Below are 19491 nucleotides of genomic sequence, written 5' to 3'. Positions count from 1 at the left end.
CTTTAAAAAAACATATGAAGTACTGCAGAACACTTCCTGATGATGGAACTATAAGCTGGAACAAGCACTTTGGAAAAACATATGGCATTACATTCTAAAATAGAAGATTCATAACCTATATCCCAGCATTACACTCAACTCTACCAGAAATGCATATGTTCACCAAGAGACACCATTTATTTATAATAGCCCAAATCGGTAACAAGTGAAATGTCCATAACAGCATAAATTATATGTAAATTGGGCCATATTCAAATAATGCAATACTATTCAGCAAGGAAAATGAATAACCACAGTCACACTCAACAGCACAGAGAATCTTTGAAACTTAACACTAACAAAAAGCTGAACAAAAAAAGAATACAAATGGTATGAACTCCAAAAACAGATGAACTATAGTGTTTAGAGACACCATGCTTAGATAGTTAAGACTTCTAGGGAAAGAAATTATCATATACTTCAGGATTATAACCAAATCTTGGGGACAGTGACTTAGAGAGAGCTTCAGGTGGGAACTTATGAGAGTGTTGGCATGTTTTTAATTTTTAACTGGGGTGATGATTATAAATAGATGTTTGCTTTGCAAAAAAAACCCCATATTTTATGCATGTATATATGAATTATACCTCACGACAAACACCTTAATTAAAGAAAAAGAAATTAATCAAATTCTTAGATGTCTTTATACTCCTTGCAGGAAGACTCAATATAGGATCCCTAACTGTGTACTTAGAACCATTTATACCTGCCTACATCTAGAATAAACCTAATTCATTTTCTAGAATGCAGTTTCCAATGGCTTCAACCCTAACTCCTTTTAGTTACAGAAACTAAAAAAACTTGTTTAGGGGCTCAAGTTATTCCCAATAACCTCTTTACAACTGTTAAGTTTTACTATGGCTATCTTTAAAAATTATGATTATCTTTTAAATGTAAGCTCACCCAAGAACAACCAAACTACATGCTCACTTGCTTATTCTATTGAGTGTTTTGGTATGTTGCAAATAATTGTCTGGTTAAGGAAGGTCTCCATAGTCCTTTCCCAACCAACCTGACACAGAATAGTAGACAAACTTTCCATAATCTTTTCCCCAACCTTCCTCTGAGAAGACTGGGAAAAGAGTTATTTCTATAAATGAACAACTCTGGCTGACTAACCATGGTCCTGTAGCTGAAATACTAGGGGCACAACGAAGTGGAATCTGTGATCTATTATGTATGTATGAAAAGATCTCTTAGACCTGAACTATCTTCTAAGCACAGCAATTAGGAATTTATCTCCTCCTTCTAAGGCAACCTTGTTACTTAACCTTTAGGCAATAGACCAATGGAAAGTATTAAATGTTAAGAGCTTTAGAATCAAAATTGCTTCTTATTCTTCTTGGACCCCTTATTAGCACTGAAATTTGGGGCCAATTAATGAACTAGCTGAGACTCCAGCAAGTACTTAAAAAACAGGAGTTCTAGCTAATCCTGCCTTAGGTACCTGAAAGTTAGGTAGTGAGCAGAGATAATAGGTGCCTATAGGTTATGAGAACGACCAATGAGCATACAATGAAAAGAATATTTCTGTTTCTTGACCAGTGAAAGGGAAGGAGAGGAGAGGAGAGGAGAGGAGAAGGAAGGGGAGGGGAGGGGAGGAGGGGAGAGGAAGAGGAAGGTGGGGAGGAAAGGAAAAGAGATGAAAGGAAAAGGAAAATACAAAGCCAGCCTTTTCCTTGGGCTTTATCTTCATTTGTTTATAAGAAACTTAGATTAGGAAACAGATTAAGGCTTTTAAGTATATCTTTTGTTATTCAATCTTATAATGATCGATCAAAGGAATGGGTCAAGAAGAGGCAACCACTCACATCAGTTAGGGTTGGAATGGTAGTTTGAGATACTTCTTGACCTGCAACCCCTATGGTGAAGAGTCTTCTACTGACAAGCAGAATTCTCAGGGTCTGTGTTCCTCTTAGGAATTATTTATCCTTCTATATTCTATATACCAAATCTTAGTAGCCCTGCCAAACAGGAATGGCGATGGCCAAAGCACCAACTACAGAAAACATGTGCTAAGAGGATTACTGTGATTTCTAATCACAACCCAATATTATTAGTGGTAACCCAGGCAATGCACTGGGAGGAACTGCATATACGTGGTGCTGTGGAAAGAGCTCTGAAAGCAGAAAGGCTGGTTACTTACTGAATGCTGGAATCCTGCACTAGTAATTGAATAGGGAGCAAATTATTTAGTGTCTATGAGCCTCATTTTCCTTATCTTTAAAAAACAAGGAAGGTAAATCCAAAGTTTCTAGCAAATTTTTTGTGAGCTTTGGCAATTTTTATGGACTTATTATCAATTAATTTTCGGGGCTTAAAAAGTTACTATGAGCCAAGTGGCATGAATTTAACATAAAATTCAGGATCAGAGAAGGAATGGTCTCAGGCAAAATGCTCATTTTAAATAATGCAATACAAGGCTGTTGCTTTGACTCTTTCCCTGATTTAATTATAATTTAATTTGAAAAACCTTGATAATATATTCTGCCATAGGAATGCTACATGTAAATACTTCTGTTCTAATCATACCATAAGAAACCCAGGAAGCTGAAACCCAGGAGTTGTTTAAGAAATGGTTTAAGCGGGGCGCCTGGGTGGCTCAGTGGGTTAAGCCGCTGCCTTCGGCTCAGGTCATGATCTCAGGGTCCTGGGATCGAGTCCCGCATCAGGCTCTCTGCTCAGCGGAGAGCCTGCTTCCCTCTCTCTCTCTCTCTGCCTGCCTCTCCATCTACTTGTGATTTCTCTCTGTCAAAAAAAAAAAAAAAATCTTTAAAAAAAAAAAAAAAAAAAAAAAAAAAGAAATGGTTTAAGCCACTGATAAATTATCATTAGAAATCATTATGTCAAACATCGAAACTGTTGTTCCTAGGAAATATTCTTCAATATTAAAATGAACAATTTACATGTATCTATTCAAAAGGGTCTTATATTCTGCTACCTGGGGATAAATAATACACTATAGCATCTTGACATTAGATGAACTGCAGGAGTCTTAGTGAGGTTTCACTGTGGTTGAGGTAACCAACTGGTACCACCTACCCTCAACATTGCTCCTACCTAAAATTACCTTTGCTAGGGAACTCTTGAGAGGTCTTAACCAAGCTCCTGCCCAAGCATTTTGAAAACTCAAAGAGGATGAGCAAGGCACATAGCAGTCTACCAGTTCTTCCACAGCTAAATCCATGTAGACAGGGGCGGACAGCCTCCCCAGACAAAAACACCAATCAAGCTCCAGAATTTTCAAAATGAATTACCATTTGCAACCTAGATGTCTAATTCGTAAAGAACATGGGTCCTTCTTCAATCAACCAATAAAGGAGAATTTTTCCAGAAATTCAGTCCTCATTTGCCTATTATCCAGATCCTGCAAACCACTTAAAGGGAGGTATTTAAAACAGTCTATAGGTTCTCTAAGTTCTCAGGTTCTCTATAGGTTCTCTAAGTTCTCAGCTTGCAACAGACTAAAGAACTAGAAAAAAGAGACTAAGCTCATTTTCTAGTACGGTGGCTTTACAAAATTTGAGATTATATATCTTAAGTCTTTATTCAGTTTTTCAATATAAAAAGCTGTACACTTTTCTGGAAGTACCATGTAGACACTGCCTGTTGTGTTTTTCAACATCTCTTATGTAAAGGTATGAATGATATGCTTATTTAAAAATTTGGAAGCAAGAAAAAAGTTATTCAGAACACTTACTTGCTTTATTGTCAGAGAAAAAGAACCTTAAAACCCATCACTTTTTTTTCTTGTGCTCTCTGGTTTATGGTCTGAAATCTAAATCTATGATAAAATGCTAACAGAAATCTTATTTGAGGTTGCTAGCACAATTATTTTTTCTCTATTGTCTTAATCTAACTTTCAGTTTCCTACCATTATTACAAGCTACAGGGAATAGCTTTTCAGAACTGCTTAACTTGTGTACTTGGTTTTAATTAAGTAAATAAATACATCATAGGAAGCATCACATAAAAGAAAGACAAACAATCACACCTGGAATGAGAAGACGAGAATTCTAATACTAGCATTACCACAAAGTAATGGGATCTTTGGCACCTTTCTTAAACCAAACCTTGGGACAACTGTGAGTCATGCTACCAAATAGATGGTACTTGAAAACACACGTTATAATTACAAAAGTGTAAGTATTATAAAACAAGCACAGAATATGATAAAAGTTTGGAAGAAGGGAAGAAAACATCTCAGTCATAAAAATCAGAGGGGTGGTTAAGATGCCTTTACTCTCTTTTTTAGCTCTGAAATTCCAGAACTGATTTTTAGCTAGGGAGACTAAAAGAGGCTTCGTGGGATATCTGTGCTAGGTCTGAAAAGCAGGACACCAGATTATACCTTCCAATTTTATGTATAATATATTTAAAGATGTGGCTTAGAATGGCAAATGGCAAGATGATACAGATGTATATCTACCGAACTTATATTTTAGAGAAGTCTTCTTCCAGATAAATATTCTGAGGTCTGACATTTGAACTGAGTACTTCACTCACTGGTTCTAAACTCACAGAGCTAACCACCAGTTCCACTGCCCCTGATCTGACTCTCCCCATGTAACCTCCCAAACCACCCCCAGAAATAATTAATTCAAAAGATAATTCATATAGCTAAGGAGGTTTTTGTTACAGAATTATCTGCATATAAGGCTCATAAAATATATTTCACAGAAACCAGTTATATTTTTTAAAGATAAATAACAATCCGATAAAATTCAAGGTTTGACACTCAGATAATTTTTCAACTTAAAATAAAATTACCTGTAGTAACCCTCCATCATCAAACCGTAGTACTTCTATTATGCTCTCCGACTGAATAAATGCTGTGAAGGAAACAAAACACACTATCACTTTACAGAAACATAAATCTGATTTAAATAAATATCTTTTACCTTAAGATTAATAAATACAATTATATATTTTAAAAAACATACTGCTTGAGGGTGATGGTTAAAGAGGAAAGTGCAATCCTTCAGGATTTTAGCAACTATAAAATACTATAAAATAAAACAAGACAACCTATTTAGAAAGTAGTTGTAACAACCTATAGGCTGTGTACGCCAGCTGCCAAATATATTTCTGCCATACTTCCAGAAAGCACAAACAAATTAAACTAGATGCAGCTGATTATTTTCACCAACAGTTAACTGAAAATATCACAAGCACATGGAAAAGATCATCAAAGGGTTCAATTACCCCCAAAAAAGATTAAAAAAAGATAAGCTCTTTTATAGTGATAATAAGACCTGGAATCAACAGTTAAAAGAGACTTGGAGGGAGAACAGGCAAAGAAAATGGGAAAGGGAGATTATTGCACTCCAAGAAACTATGTACAATGCAAAGACAAGATATTTAAAAAGCTCACATACTTTTATCATATGGTCTGATTGTTGTACTCACAGGTATTCACCCAACTCATATGAAAACTTATATCCATACAAAAAGCTGCAAGCAATTCTGTATAGCAGTTCCATTCATAATCACTCTAAACTGAACACAGTCAAGATGATGTTCTTCAATAGACAAGTAGATAAACTACAGTCCCTCCACAAATGAAGTATTATTCAGTGATAAAAAGTGAAATAAAAAGCTACATACTGTTTGATTCCAAGTGTATGACACTCTGGAAAGGGTTATACTACAGAGATGGTAAAAAGACCAATGATTGATAGAAGTTTGGGAAGAGGAAAGAAGATGTAAGTGAAGCAAACGAAATCTTTCAGAGCAGTGGAACTATTCTGAAGGACACAGGAATGGAAGCTACACAGCACAATGCATTCATCAAGACAGAACTTTAGAGTGAACTTACTGTATGCAATTTAAAAAGTCATTTAGGAAACCAGGGGGTCCTGAGATGAAATGAATATGACAAAATAATTTAACTATATTACAAATGTATGAAACCACCTTACTGAAGTGTGGGTTAGAATGGAGAAAGGTGCTAACATGAGTCATGCGAAAGTGAGTGGAATCTATAAGACTAAAGGTAAAAGCCCAAAAGGAAAAGAAACTGTAAGCACTATACCCTAATTGATAAAGTCATTTCCCATGGGAGCTTGGGTTAACAATTCTCATGTCACTTCCATGTTTACTGGAACTGAACAATTAAAGACACAGAAAGTGAAAATCAGACTTCTCACTACTGGATTTAGAGTGTATGCCAAAGCAAGGGGAAGAAGCGATCATGATCCATGTGGTACTGAACTGAGTTGGCAACATCAATATGAACTCATATTTAGTTTAATATAGATGTATAGAAATATTCATGTTATGTATAGAAATATTCATAAATATGTGTGTATGAAAGGGTTATTAGCATACACATATTTTCTTGCTTTGTCAGTTGAGAGGGCCTATAAGTAATGACACCCCAGCAAGTGCTAACCATCCAAAAAAACCCCAAAATGCTGTACTGATGAGAATTTGTCAAAGGGATATAAGAATTAACAGAAAGAGTTCCCATACAGCCAAACCTGTAACAACTTGAGCAGTACAACAGTTTTGGATTACAGCCCAAAATATAAAATAAATAGCCATGAGTCCATGCTGATATAAATAAATGATTGAATAAATAAATAAATGGAGGAGAAGATACAAGACTCCCAGGCAGAATTCTAAATAATTTATGGATCTAGAAGATGGAGGACAACTCCCCACCTTTTAACAAGTGTGGGATGCACATAGGGACTTCCTTCCAAAAACAGTATGGAAAGGAGGGGAAAAAAGAGTAATTTTACAGTGGAGAAATCTGACAAATGTGACCTCAGTCAGATGATCTAGGTCAACATCCCAAGTGAAATGTCATGTTGACAGTACGTATCCTTCATATGACATAATAAAAATGGTATCTTATCTTTGTGGTCTTCCTCCCCAAATCACATAACTCCAGTCTCATTATGAGAATCCCAACCAAGAAACATTCTACAAAATATCTGAGCAGTACTTCTGAAAACTGTCAAAGTCACCAAAAAGAAGTCAAGTCTAAGAGACTGTCTATCACAGACTGGTGCAGCCTAAGCAGATAGGACTACTAGATGTAATATGTTACCTAGGGGCGGATCCTAGAAAAGAAAAAGGAAATTACATAAAAACTAAGAAAATCTGAACAGGATTTTATTTTATCATGCACTGTGTGGCACCTGGTGGCTCAGTGGGTTAAAGCCTCTGCCTTCAGCTTAGGTCATGGTCTCAGGGTCCTGGGATCTAGCCCCACATTGGGCTCTCTGCTCAGCAGGGGGCCTGCTTCCTCCTCCTCTCTCTGCCTGCCTCTCTGCCTACTTGTGATCTCTGTCTGTCAAATAAATAAATAAAGACTTTAAAAAAAATAATCATGCATTAATACCAGTTATTTGTTTAAAAAAAGGTACTATATTAATGTAAGGTGTTAATAGGGGAAAGGGTGGGGAGGATGGAAATTGTGGTATCTTCAAGGTGTTTATATAAATCTAAAGGTGTTTTAAAGTAAGTTTATTTCGGGGGGCTGCCTGGATGGCTCAGTCGGAAGAGCATGTGACTCCTGATCTTGGGTTTGTGAGTTTGAGCCCCACAAAAAAAACTTTAGTGAAATAAAAATTTGACTTTTAAAAAACAACATTCACTGACTCCTCTTTCTTGGTCTTTTGAGTATTCGTCAGGAAAGCTGCTTACTATTTCATCCCATATACCTGGCTTTTCCAGCCTGACTAAAGCTGAGCAGCAAGGTAGGATACCAGCTAATTAGATCACGTTACCTAACTGAATGGTATTTCCTGCCTGCCGAGTATTACTTTTCCCTTGTTTTAGGAACCACATACCAATTTTATTTGGGGGAAGTTCTGTGTCAGTCTGCTCCACTGCTCATTCCCCATCAGTTCTCAATGTAGAGAACACTTCATAAATACTGAATGCATGAGGGAAATCCCACCTTTTTTGCTCAGATGCAAGTACCAGTATTTGCATTTGTTGATGCAAATGATCTCTTTCCGGTTTGTTATCTAGTCCTAGCTTGTGGTTAGTTTCAGATCCATACCCAGCCCATTACCCTCCCTTCCTCTACCTTTTAACATAAACTGAAATTTAGATGATCCAGAAAACATCTTTCAGTTATACTCCTGTTGAAGACAGATTTACTGATGTAAGAACACAATGAACTAACAAGATTTAGCTGAAGAGCTAGATGCTCACAATGGAAGAGACATAAAGTAGGAGCTCCCAGTTGGAAGCTTTCAGTAAGAAAGTACCAGAAACATGATCTATTTGGAGGCTGCTATTAGAGTTATGATAGATAGAGTTATGATATAATGACTATCACCTAACTTCCCATCATCAAGCTATATCAGACCTTTAGCTAATTGAGGAGAACTTTCCTACATAAAGATAATGACAGCAATATATTTGGTTGTATTGTATTTTTAATTAGGAGCTTTTTAAAAAACATGAATTACCTTAGTTGAAAAAGTTAGTAACAGCAGCTATTTCATAAAGACCTAAAAGGAAAATACTGTGTCATATATCATCAGTTTCCCTTAAAAGATATAGAAATGAGTAAGATTCAACACAGGCATGAAATAAAGCTAAGATATTTCCCTTTAAATGGTCAGTTATAAGAACTTCGAATTTTATGCCTAGAAAAATACAACTGACACCAGGTAAGTACTTAATCATTTAAAGCGTTAACAGTGTTGGGCTGTGAAATACAAAAAGTAACCTACGCAAGCCAAATTCCCCTGTTTCTGGATTCAAAACCACAACTTACAGCTATTTCCTCTCCTAAGAACTTTCCCCCTAATTTTGTATTTTAAATGAATCCCAGATTGTCCCAATGTTCCCCAGTTCAAACAGCAACCAGATGTAATAGAAATGAGAATAATATCCAATAATTATCATCACTATATTACTATTAGCCTTCAAACTAAAGGTATGACACAGACATTAGAGGTTCCATTTTAAAATAAGTAGGCACAATGTGGTTATGCTTGAGGACACCCAGCAAGAAAAGTGGCTAGAGTCAGACTATAAATTTCAGCAAAAGGACCCCAGAATCTATGGTCTAAACCTATCACTATTTACTTACAAAGTAAATTTGACATTATGACTTAATGGTACCTTGAAGCAACCTAATTTCTAAAATTCTGGCATATATTTCCAATAACAAGTGAGGAAAGAAGGAAGGGATTTCTATTTCTGGCTTTTATGATTTTGAAGGCATTAACTCTGTGTACCTGGGCTCCGTAAGATATACTTTAAGGTCCCTGTATCCGCCCACATTTCCATGATGTCTGAGAGGAATAAAGACATTTCCATACAGTGTAAAAATCTCCATTTGTCAGTCTTTAATCACTTTCAAAACAGAAGTTTAGAAATTGAGTTTGTTTACTTCCCAATTTCATTTAGTAATGAATGACACAAGCAAAATACCTTTGCTTTAAAGGCAAATTTTTCTCTACTGTAATTTCTTTTTTTTAGCTAGAGATTTCTTTTCATGAATGTTACAATCTGCCTGTTTTCACACATCTTTGGAAATAATTGATGAAAACAATGAATGTAAATAAGCAGTAGAAATATGTGTCATATGGGTGTGTGTGTGTGTGTGTGTGCGTGTATGTATACCAGGCACTGGAATTCTAGGCTGTCACCACTGACTCTCTACCTTCTAGCCTTCATGGTCTCCTTACCCATAGGGAAGGAGGTTGGGCTAGTTAGGTAAGTGACTTTTTTTTAATAACTAGGAAGCAAAGAAAGGGCCACACAGGCAGGACTTGGAAGGGCACTCAAATCCTGGGTCAAACCACCACCCTGCCTGGAATATTCTTCTCCTGGCTAGTGTCTTCTCCTTCAAGTCTCTCCCAGAACACCATCGCTGACCCAGGTTTCCCATGACTGTTCCAAGCAGCTCTCAGTCATCCTCTATCATCTGCCCTATTCTAACTCATCACTTGTTCCTGGTTTGCTTGCCATCTAGCACAAAGTCTGAAAAACGGCAGATAAAAAAAAAACTGGTTAAAATAATGGCATTATTATTTCAGAATTCATCACTGTTAATGATATTATCTTTTACAGTTACACTTGCTCAGGATTTTATTGCAACATACAATCACTAACAAAAATTTTTAAACATTCTGGACTAGATTTGTGTGGGTCCCTTCTATCTGTAAAGATACCCTGACTGAAACCTTGTTTCTCCCCCTCATTAATTTTCTTACCTGAAAGACGTAATATATACTTGTTATCTTCTTCCCACATTAAAAGTACAAAGGAATTTATATATGTCAAATTCTAATTTTACCAAGATCACTCAATATTACCAACCCCATAAAAGGCTGTGTCCATGTTATTTACTCCAAATCAAAAGATAAATTTATGCAACTCAGATAAGCCAGATACACACCACATATCCAAAGAGGTGTGGCACATATATTTTCAAAATTAACCTCACAGTTATGATAAAATATCATAATTAATTTTCATTTTATCCTGAAATGCTTAATTTATATAAAATGATCAATAAACTCTAAGTTTTAAAATGAATGTCTGAGAACCACCAACTACTCTAAATAAGCAACAGAAAATCACTAATACATTGAAGCATATCCTACTATGGTCCCCCTTCCCAGCACAAGCAGGGATTAGGGGGAGCACTAGAGGCACTATATAAAACAAGCAGATCAAAATAATAATATAAAGGCTCTTAAACTATTCTGCAACCATAGCTCACAAAAGGATCTCTGTGATAAACCTAAACAGGCTGACTGCCTGCTAAAATAAAAAATTTAAGTAGTATCCATACATAATAGAATCAACCCAAGTGTCCACCAACAGATGAATGAACAAACAAAACCAGATATATAAATACAATGGAATATCATTCAGCAATAAAAATGAAGTTCTCATATATGCTACAAACACGGATGGACCTTGAAAATATTATGCTAAGTGAAATACATCAGACCCCGAAGGACTAATATTGTGATTCCACTTAAATGAAATATTTAATACAAGCAAATTTACTGAGACAGCAAATACATCAGAGGTTACCAGGGGATGAAGTAAGGGGGAGTGGGAGTTGTTGCTTAATGGCCACTGAGTCTCTGTCTGGGATGATGAAAAAGTTTTGAATAGATAACGGTAATGATGGCACAACAGTGAATATAATTAATGTTACTCTATAAAAATAATAGTGGTTTGTGTTACATATGTGTTAAAGTTTTTTTTTAATTCCTGCAGACAATTAAAAAAAAAAAAACCAAACTACACACTACATCTCATTAACTTGGACCAAAAAACAAAACACAAAAACACAACTATTAACAAACTATTAACAAATTGAATCCAGCAATGTATAAAAAAATTACACATCATGACCAATGAGATTTATTTAAGTTGTTTTTAAGATTTAAGCCAGTCTTGTACAATATATTTTAGTGTACTATTGTACACTATTAAGAGGCTACAGAAGAAAAATTACTTGACCATACTGACTGAAACAGAAAGTGTATTTGAGAAAACCCAACACACACTCATAACAAAAATTCTCAACAAGATTGGAGAAAAGTAGATCTACCTCAACCTTCAGGTAATACCTTACTTAATGGTTAAAGAATGAGACTGGGAACATCACAATAACAGAAGTTCTAGTCACTACAACAAAGCAAGAAAAAGAAAAACCTATACACTGGAAAAGAAATAACACTATCTCTATTTGCAGGTTACATAACTATCTATATAAAAATCCCAATGACTCAAAAGCAAACAAATAAAAAACCACCTATATCTAATAAGCAAATTAGCAAAGTTGCAGAATAAAGGTCAAATCCCCAAAATCAACTGCATTTCTACATATTAACAACAAACATATGGAAACCAAAATTAAAACCACCGTACCATTTTTTAAATACATGAAAAAATTAGATATTAAATCTAAGATAACAAGTACAGAATAATATACCTAAATACACTAAATGCCAATGGAAAAAAATCTTTAAAAGACTGAAATAAATGTGGAGATATACCATGTTCATGGATTAGAAGAGTCAAAATAGTAAAGATGTCAATTCTTCCCACACAAACCTATAGATTTAACACAAAACCTATGAAAATACCAGGATGATTATTTGCAGACTAACACAAGCTTATTTTAAAAATTAGATGGAAAGGCATAAACCCAAGAATTACTAAAACAATCTTCAAAAATAAGAATGAAGTGGGAGGTATCACTCTAACAGATATTATATCTTACAATACCTGTATCATTAGAGCATGCTATTGTGGACAAATAGACATATAAACCACTCAGACAGAAAGAAAACCTAGAAGTAGACCCAAACGAATATCCCCACCTGATTTTGACAAAACTACAAAAGTAATTCACTGGACAAAGTACAACTTTTCCAAAACACACAAACAAACAAACAAGCAACTAGACATCCATAGGCAAGAACCAAAATACCTTAATCTCACTTCTTTACAAAACTAACTCAAAAGGGATCATGGATCTAAAATGCAAAACTGTGACACCTTAAAAAAATAGTTAATGAAAAAATCTTCAAGATCCAAGGCTAGGAAAAGAGTTGTTAGAATTGACACCAGAATCACAATTCAGGAAAGATAAAACTGAAAAACTCTACCTCATCAAAATCTAGAACTTTTACCCTCCAGTGACCCTGTTAAGACAAGGGCAAAAACTACAAAAGGTGAAAACTGGAGTGGATATTTGTGTAAACATATATTCAACAAAGCGATAGAATCTAGAATATACAAATAACTCTCAAAACTGAAGAAATAATCCAATTAGAAAAGAGGTAAAAGAGAAACAGACGTTTCACCAAAATAAGTAATAAGATGGCAAAATGAGTGCAAGATAAGGCATGCAACATCATTAGCCAACAGGGAAATGCAAACTAAAACCACATTATGAGAATGGCAAAAATTAAACTCAGCTATCAGAATGTCAATACCCAAGTCATGATAGTGTAGTGTTCTTTCACAAGATGTTGCCATTGAGACAATCTAGGTAGCCTGAGGTGATGGATAAAAGGCCAAAGGATAACCCAATGCTAGAGCTTTTTAAAAGGAAAAGTTGGGAATGAGATGTCCATATGGGCTATAAAAAGCTATGGCATCTTGGGTTGCCAGAATGGCTCCATTCGTTAAGCGTCCACCTTCTTCCTGGGTGGTTATTCCAAAGTCCTGGGATCAAGTCCAGCATAGAGTTTCTTGCTCAGTAGGGAGCCTGCTTCTCCCTCTGCTTCTGCCCCTACCCCTTGTTTGAGCACTCTCTCTCTCTCCCAAATAAATAAAATCTTAAAAAACCAAAAACCAGAAAGCTATAACATCTTCTAGGCAATCTAGAAGACCATGTGCAAGGGGGCTGTACATATACTCAGGAAAGACCTGAAGGCCTAAATGCTCTCATACCTGACTGAGGCTCTGTGTGAGCAGGATGTGAAGGCTAAGGCCTAATGGTCAACTGCCTGGATAGTGAACGTGTGCTGCAAGAGCCTCTCAGCAGAGACTGAGAGAATTACTCATTCCAGGCATTTAAGGGAACCTCTGTTCAATTTACTGGCTGACCATAAGACTAACCAAGCCAACTGCACTGACCATTTATGACAAATAAGAGACTTAAAAGAATTAGTTCAGAAAAGACAACAAAAGAAACAAATAGCAACAACAACAAACCTGGGAAGGGGAAAAATCTGATTGTCAGTTGCCACATTACATATTACTTTAAATGTCCAGTTCTCAATATAAAGTTGAAAGGCAAATGTATGGCCCATACAAAGGAGAAGGGATATTCAATAGAAAGTGCTGCTGAAAAAGCCCAGATGCTGGCATTATTAAACACTTCAAGTCACCTGTATTAAAAATGTTCAAAGAATTAAAGGAAACCATGGGTAAAGAACTAAAAGTATGAAAATGATGTCCCACAAAGAATATTAATAAGGAAAATGAATTTGTTGGAAAATCAAACTAAAAAGTGCAGCAACTGAAATTCCCTAGTTTTTAGTCAACTATTATAAGCAATATTTAAAAAGGGGGGGCAAAATGTGGCCTATACACAGGGAAAAAATACAGTGGAGAGAAACTGTCCTTAAGGAAGTCTAGACATAGGACTTATTAGGAAAAAAATGTTCCATAAATTAAGTATGTTAGAAACAAAGGAAAATATATGCCAAAAAAACAAATCCTAAGGGAAAACATGAGAATGTTGTCTCACCAAATAGAAAACATCGACTAAAATTAGAAACCAATAACGCGGTATAGCTAAGGAAACTCAGAAAGTATGTGGAAATCAAAAAACAATCCTATGAATGGATAAAGAAGATGTGATACATACACACACATGCAATGGAATTACTTGCCATAAAAAAGAATGAAATCTTGCCATTTGCAACAATGTGGATGGAGATAGAGTATTGTGCTAAACAAAATAATTCAGAGAAAGACCAATACCCCATGATTTCACTCATATGTGGAATGTAAGAAATGAAACAAATGAACAAAGAGGAAAAGAAGAGCGAGGGAGGCAAATCAAGAAACACACTCTTAACTATAGAGAATGAAGTGATTAGCAGAAGGGAGGTGGGAAGGGGAATGGGTTAAATAGGCAATGGGTATTAAAGAGGGCACCTGTGATGAACACTAGGTATTGTATGTAAATGATAAACCACTAATTTCTACAACTGAAACTAATATTGCACTGTATGTTAACTATATGAAATTTAAATAAATACCTAGAAGAAAAAAAAATCCTAAATAACTAATGTGTCAAATAAGAAATCAGAAGAAAAATTAGAAAATATATTTTGAAAGAAACAAAAACCAAGGCACAAAATACCAAAACTTACAAAATGCAGGGAAAACAGGGCTTAGAAGAAAATTTATAGCTGTTCTGTGTCTATATTAAAATAAAACAAAGATCTCAAACAGCCTAACCTACCATCTTAAGAAACTAGAAAAAGAGCAAATCAAGCCCAACCTAAGTAGAAAGAAGAAAATAATACAAGTTAGAGTGAAAATAAATAAAATTGAGAAAAGAGAAATTAATGAACAAAAATATGGTTCTTTTGAAAACATCAAAACTGACAAATTTTTAGCTTAGGCAAACAAAAAATTCATGAATGAAACAGGGAATATGACTGCAGACCTAACAGAAATAAAAAAGAACCTTACAGAGAAGTAATTAAAGAAGAGTAACTAGCAACAACTACACACTAACAACTCAGCCCATATGAAATGAACAAATAAATACCTAGAAAGACACAAACTACTGAAATTAACTGAAGAATAAACAGAAAATCTGAATGGATTTATAACAAGAGGTTGAATTAGTAATCAAAACATCTTCCTACAAAAAAAAGCTTAGGGACATATAGTTTCACTGATGAATTTTACCAAATGTTTAAAGAATTAACAACAGTATTTCACAAACTCCTCCAAATTTTAACAGAGAAGGAAACAGTTCCCAACTTTTTCTATGAGGTCTTAATACTCTGAAACCAAAAATCAGATAAAGCCATCACAAGAAAAGAAACTATAGACCAATATCCCTTATGAATATGGATACTGAGTTCTCAACAAAATACAGCAAACCACACCCAGCAACATATGCAGAAGATAATCTAAATAAATGGGAAGACACTTGGTGTTAAAAGTTTGCAAAACTTAGCAATGCTGAGATTGCTATATTCCCCCCAACTGCTTGCTTTTTTCTAAATTGATAATTTGACCCTAAAATTCTTAAGAAAATGCAAGGGACCCATAATAGCCAAAACCATCTTGAAAAAGAACATAGTGGAAGACTCACATTTCTTGATTTCAAAACTTACTTAGCGTAGCAAAGCTACACTAATCAAGACAGTGTGGTAGTAGGAATTAAGATAAATGTACAGATTAATGGAATAGAACTGAGAGTCCAGAAAGATCAATCACATTTATGAGCAATCGATTTATGAAGGCGTGCCAAGAAATTCAGGGGAGCAAAGGATGGTCTTTTCAACAAACGATGTTGGGAAAACTGACTAACTGCATGCAAAAAAATGAAGCTGGACTCTACAGCTCAAACCACATGCAAAAAGCAACTCTAAATGGATCGAAAATCTGAGTTTAAGTGCTATAAAACCCTTAGAAGATAACAAGTGAAGTCTTCCCAACCTTGGATTAGGCAATACTTTTCATCTGAGATAGCTAAGCAATCAAAGACAAATACAGACACACTGGACCTCAGAATAAAAGCCTTTATGCTTCAAAGGGCACAATCAAGAAAGTAAAAAAGATAACCCACAGAATGGGAAATTTTTGCAAATGATACATCTGTTAAAGATATGTACACAGACTACATACAGAGAACATTCACAACTCAATTAAAAAAAAAAGACCAATTGGGATCAATTTTTTAAAATAGACAAGGAATCTGAATAAACATTTCTTTAAAAAAAAGGGGGGGAGGGCAGGGGAATAGCCAATAAACACATGAAAAGACACTCAAGGACAGTCCTCAGAGAAAAACAAATCAAAACCAAAGTAAGAAATAAGATACCACTTCACACATTCTAGGATGGCTATAATCAAAAAAGTATACAATAACAGGCATTGGCCAAGATGTGGAGAAACTGGAAACCAGTAAGCTGCTGGTGGGAGTAAAAAAATGGAGCAGCTACTTTTAAAAACAATTTGACAGTTATTCAAATAATAGGTGAATAATGTGAGTATTCTTAATTCTGTTTTGATTCTTAGAAATTTTCTGAAAACTTGAAAATATTCCAAATGAGAAGTTTAAAACATAAATATTTACGCAAGACTTATAAAATTTTGGGTGTCTAAACATGTTTACTCTTTTAAAAAGCCATGTATCATGCTACAGTAAATGTCCACTTAACGTTAAGAGCTAAAACTCCAAAACTGCTAGAGATCAACATGAAAATTATAGTGACCTTAGGTTTGGCAAAGACTTCTTAAGTAGGATATAAAAAGTCATTAACTATATATAACTATATATAAATACAAAAAGATGCATTTCACTTAATTTTGTTTTTTAAACTTTTCTTTAAAAGATGCTGTTACAAAAGTATAAACAGAAGACACAGACTGGAAATAAATACTTGACAAAACATTTTTCAGACAACAGATTTGTGTCCAGAATACGTAAAGAGCTCATGCAATTAAATTTTAAGAAAACAACACAATTTTTTAAATGCACAAAGATTTAAACAAACGTCCAAGCAAAGATACTATAAATGGTCCGGGGGGAAAAAAGCATATGAAAATATGGTCAAAATTCTCATTCAAGAAAAACAAATTAGAAGGCATCAGGGTCGGTCAATGGGTTAAGCCTCTGGCTTCTGCTCAGGTTAGGATCTCAAGAGTCTTGGGATTGAGGCCCACATGGGGCTCTCTGCTCAGTGGGTAGCCTGCTTCCCCCTCTCTCTCTGCCTGCCTCTCTGCCTGCTTGTGATCTCTCTCTCACTGTCAAATAAATAAATAAAATCTTAAAAAAAAAAAAATAAAAGAAAAACAAATTAGAAATACAATGAGGATACCGATACATAACCCAATAAAATGACTAAAGTTAAAATTAAAATTTCTTAACATACCAAATGTTGGTAAGGATGTGGAGAAACTAGAAGTCTAACACATGCTGATGGAAATATAAAATGATACAACCACTCTGGAAAACAGGTTAGCATATCTTCCTCTTTTTTTTTTTTTAAAGATTTTATTACGTATTTATTTGACAGAAAGACAGCATGAGTAGCGGGGAGGAACAAGGGGAATGGGAGAAGCAGACTCTGTGCTGAGCAGGGAGCCCAACAAAGGACTTGATCCCAGGACCCTGAGATCATGACCTGAGCTAAAGGTAAGATGCTTAATCAGATGAACCACTCAGGTGTCTAGGTTAGCAGTTTCTTAAAGTTGCATTATGCTCCAGACATTCTACTCCTAGATATTTACCCAGAAGAAAATGAAACACATGTGCATAAAAGATCTGTAGATGAGTACTATATGAAGCCTTACCTGGAATAGCTCTAAAGAGGAAATTATCCACATTCCCATCAATGAACACATGAATAAACAAATTGTAGTATAACCGCACAATGGAATACTACTCAGCATTAAAAAGAAACAAACTATTAAAACATAAAATATCATGAATGAATCTCAAAATAATTATGCTGAATAAAAGAAGGCAGACAGGGGCACCTGGGTGGCTCAGGGAGTTAAGCCTCTGCCTTTGGGTCATGATCTCAGGGTCCTGGGATCGAGCCCCACATTGGGCTCTCTCCTCGGCGGGGAGCCTGCTTCCCCCTCTCTCTCTGCCTGACTCTCTGCCTACTTGTCATTTCTCTCTGTCCAATAAATAAATAAATAAATAAATAAATAAAAATAAAGAAGGCAGACAAAAAATACATACTATATGGGATCTGTTTATATAAAATTTTAGAATATGCACACTGATCTATAATTATTAAACAGAAAACAAAAGGGAAGTTGCTTGGGTCTAAAGGAGTAGGAAGTAGATTACAAAGGGTCACAAAGAAACTTTAGTAGGAGGGTGAATAATGTTCATTATCTTTAGTGGGGTGACAGTTTCACCTGTTTATACATGGGTTGAAATTCAAACTGCACATTTTAAATGTGTACGGCTTATTATATGTCAATTTACTGCAACAAACCTTCCTATAAAAAGTTAAAATTCCTTTCTGTATTCTACACATGGTCTGTTTCTTTGGTTCTTTGGTTCTTTTTATACAACAGTTTTTGAAGGATTCCAAATCACATCTCATCTTAACTATATGGAGGGAATTTTCTTCATAAGCATAACCATTCTCCTTTTCTTATTCCTTACACCTGCATACTCAACCAGCCTATTACATTGAAATATTTCCCCTCAGAAATACCTAACTTTCATGTGATGATGATGGCTATCAATCTCATTAAGCTAAACAGAATCTTGTAGAATATCCAAAATTTTAACACAAATGAGACAGACAAATAAACGCCTATCAAACCAATATTTAACCATAGCATCAAAGCAGTAAATGGGTGGGGCACCTAGGTGGCTCAGTTGGTTAAGCAGCTGACTCTTGATTTTGACTCAGGTCGTGACCTCAAGGTCCCTTACACTGGGCTCCTGCTCAGCAGGAAGTCTGCTTGGGGATTCTCTCTCCCTCCCCCGCTGTCCCTCCCCCATCCTGCACGTGCACATGTGCTCCAACAAATAAATACAACCTTTAAATATACAAAGCAGCAAATGGGAAAAAGGTTTTCCCAGTGAAAAATACTGGCAAAGATTTGTATCCTACATTTTCATCTAGATGACAATTATAAAGTATATACATATATAAAAATGTAAAAACCCGTATTTAAGGATGTATATTCTTTAATGAATGAATAGAAGTTATGCTTCAATTTAAAAATTTCGTCAATATTTGAGGGTACCAGTTCTATAGTTCACAGACATTCCTA

General features: G+C 35.3%; 1 protein-coding gene across 1 annotated transcript in view; it reads right to left on the bottom strand.

The window, feature by feature from the left end:
* TMEM131 (transmembrane protein 131) overlaps window positions 1–19491 on the bottom strand; it is a 209122-nt gene that overhangs the window by 149733 nt on the left and 39898 nt on the right. The window contains exon 2 of the mRNA XM_059406161.1: window positions 4810–4871. Within this exon, the coding sequence (XP_059262144.1) occupies window positions 4810–4871 (62 nt within the window). The remainder of the gene's footprint in view (window positions 1–4809; window positions 4872–19491) is intronic.

The sequence above is a fragment of the Mustela nigripes genome, chromosome 7 (genome assembly GCF_022355385.1).
Source record: "Mustela nigripes isolate SB6536 chromosome 7, MUSNIG.SB6536, whole genome shotgun sequence".
In the NCBI taxonomy this organism is placed as follows: Eukaryota; Metazoa; Chordata; class Mammalia; order Carnivora; family Mustelidae; genus Mustela; species Mustela nigripes.
This window is presented reverse-complemented; position numbering and strand designations above follow the sequence as displayed.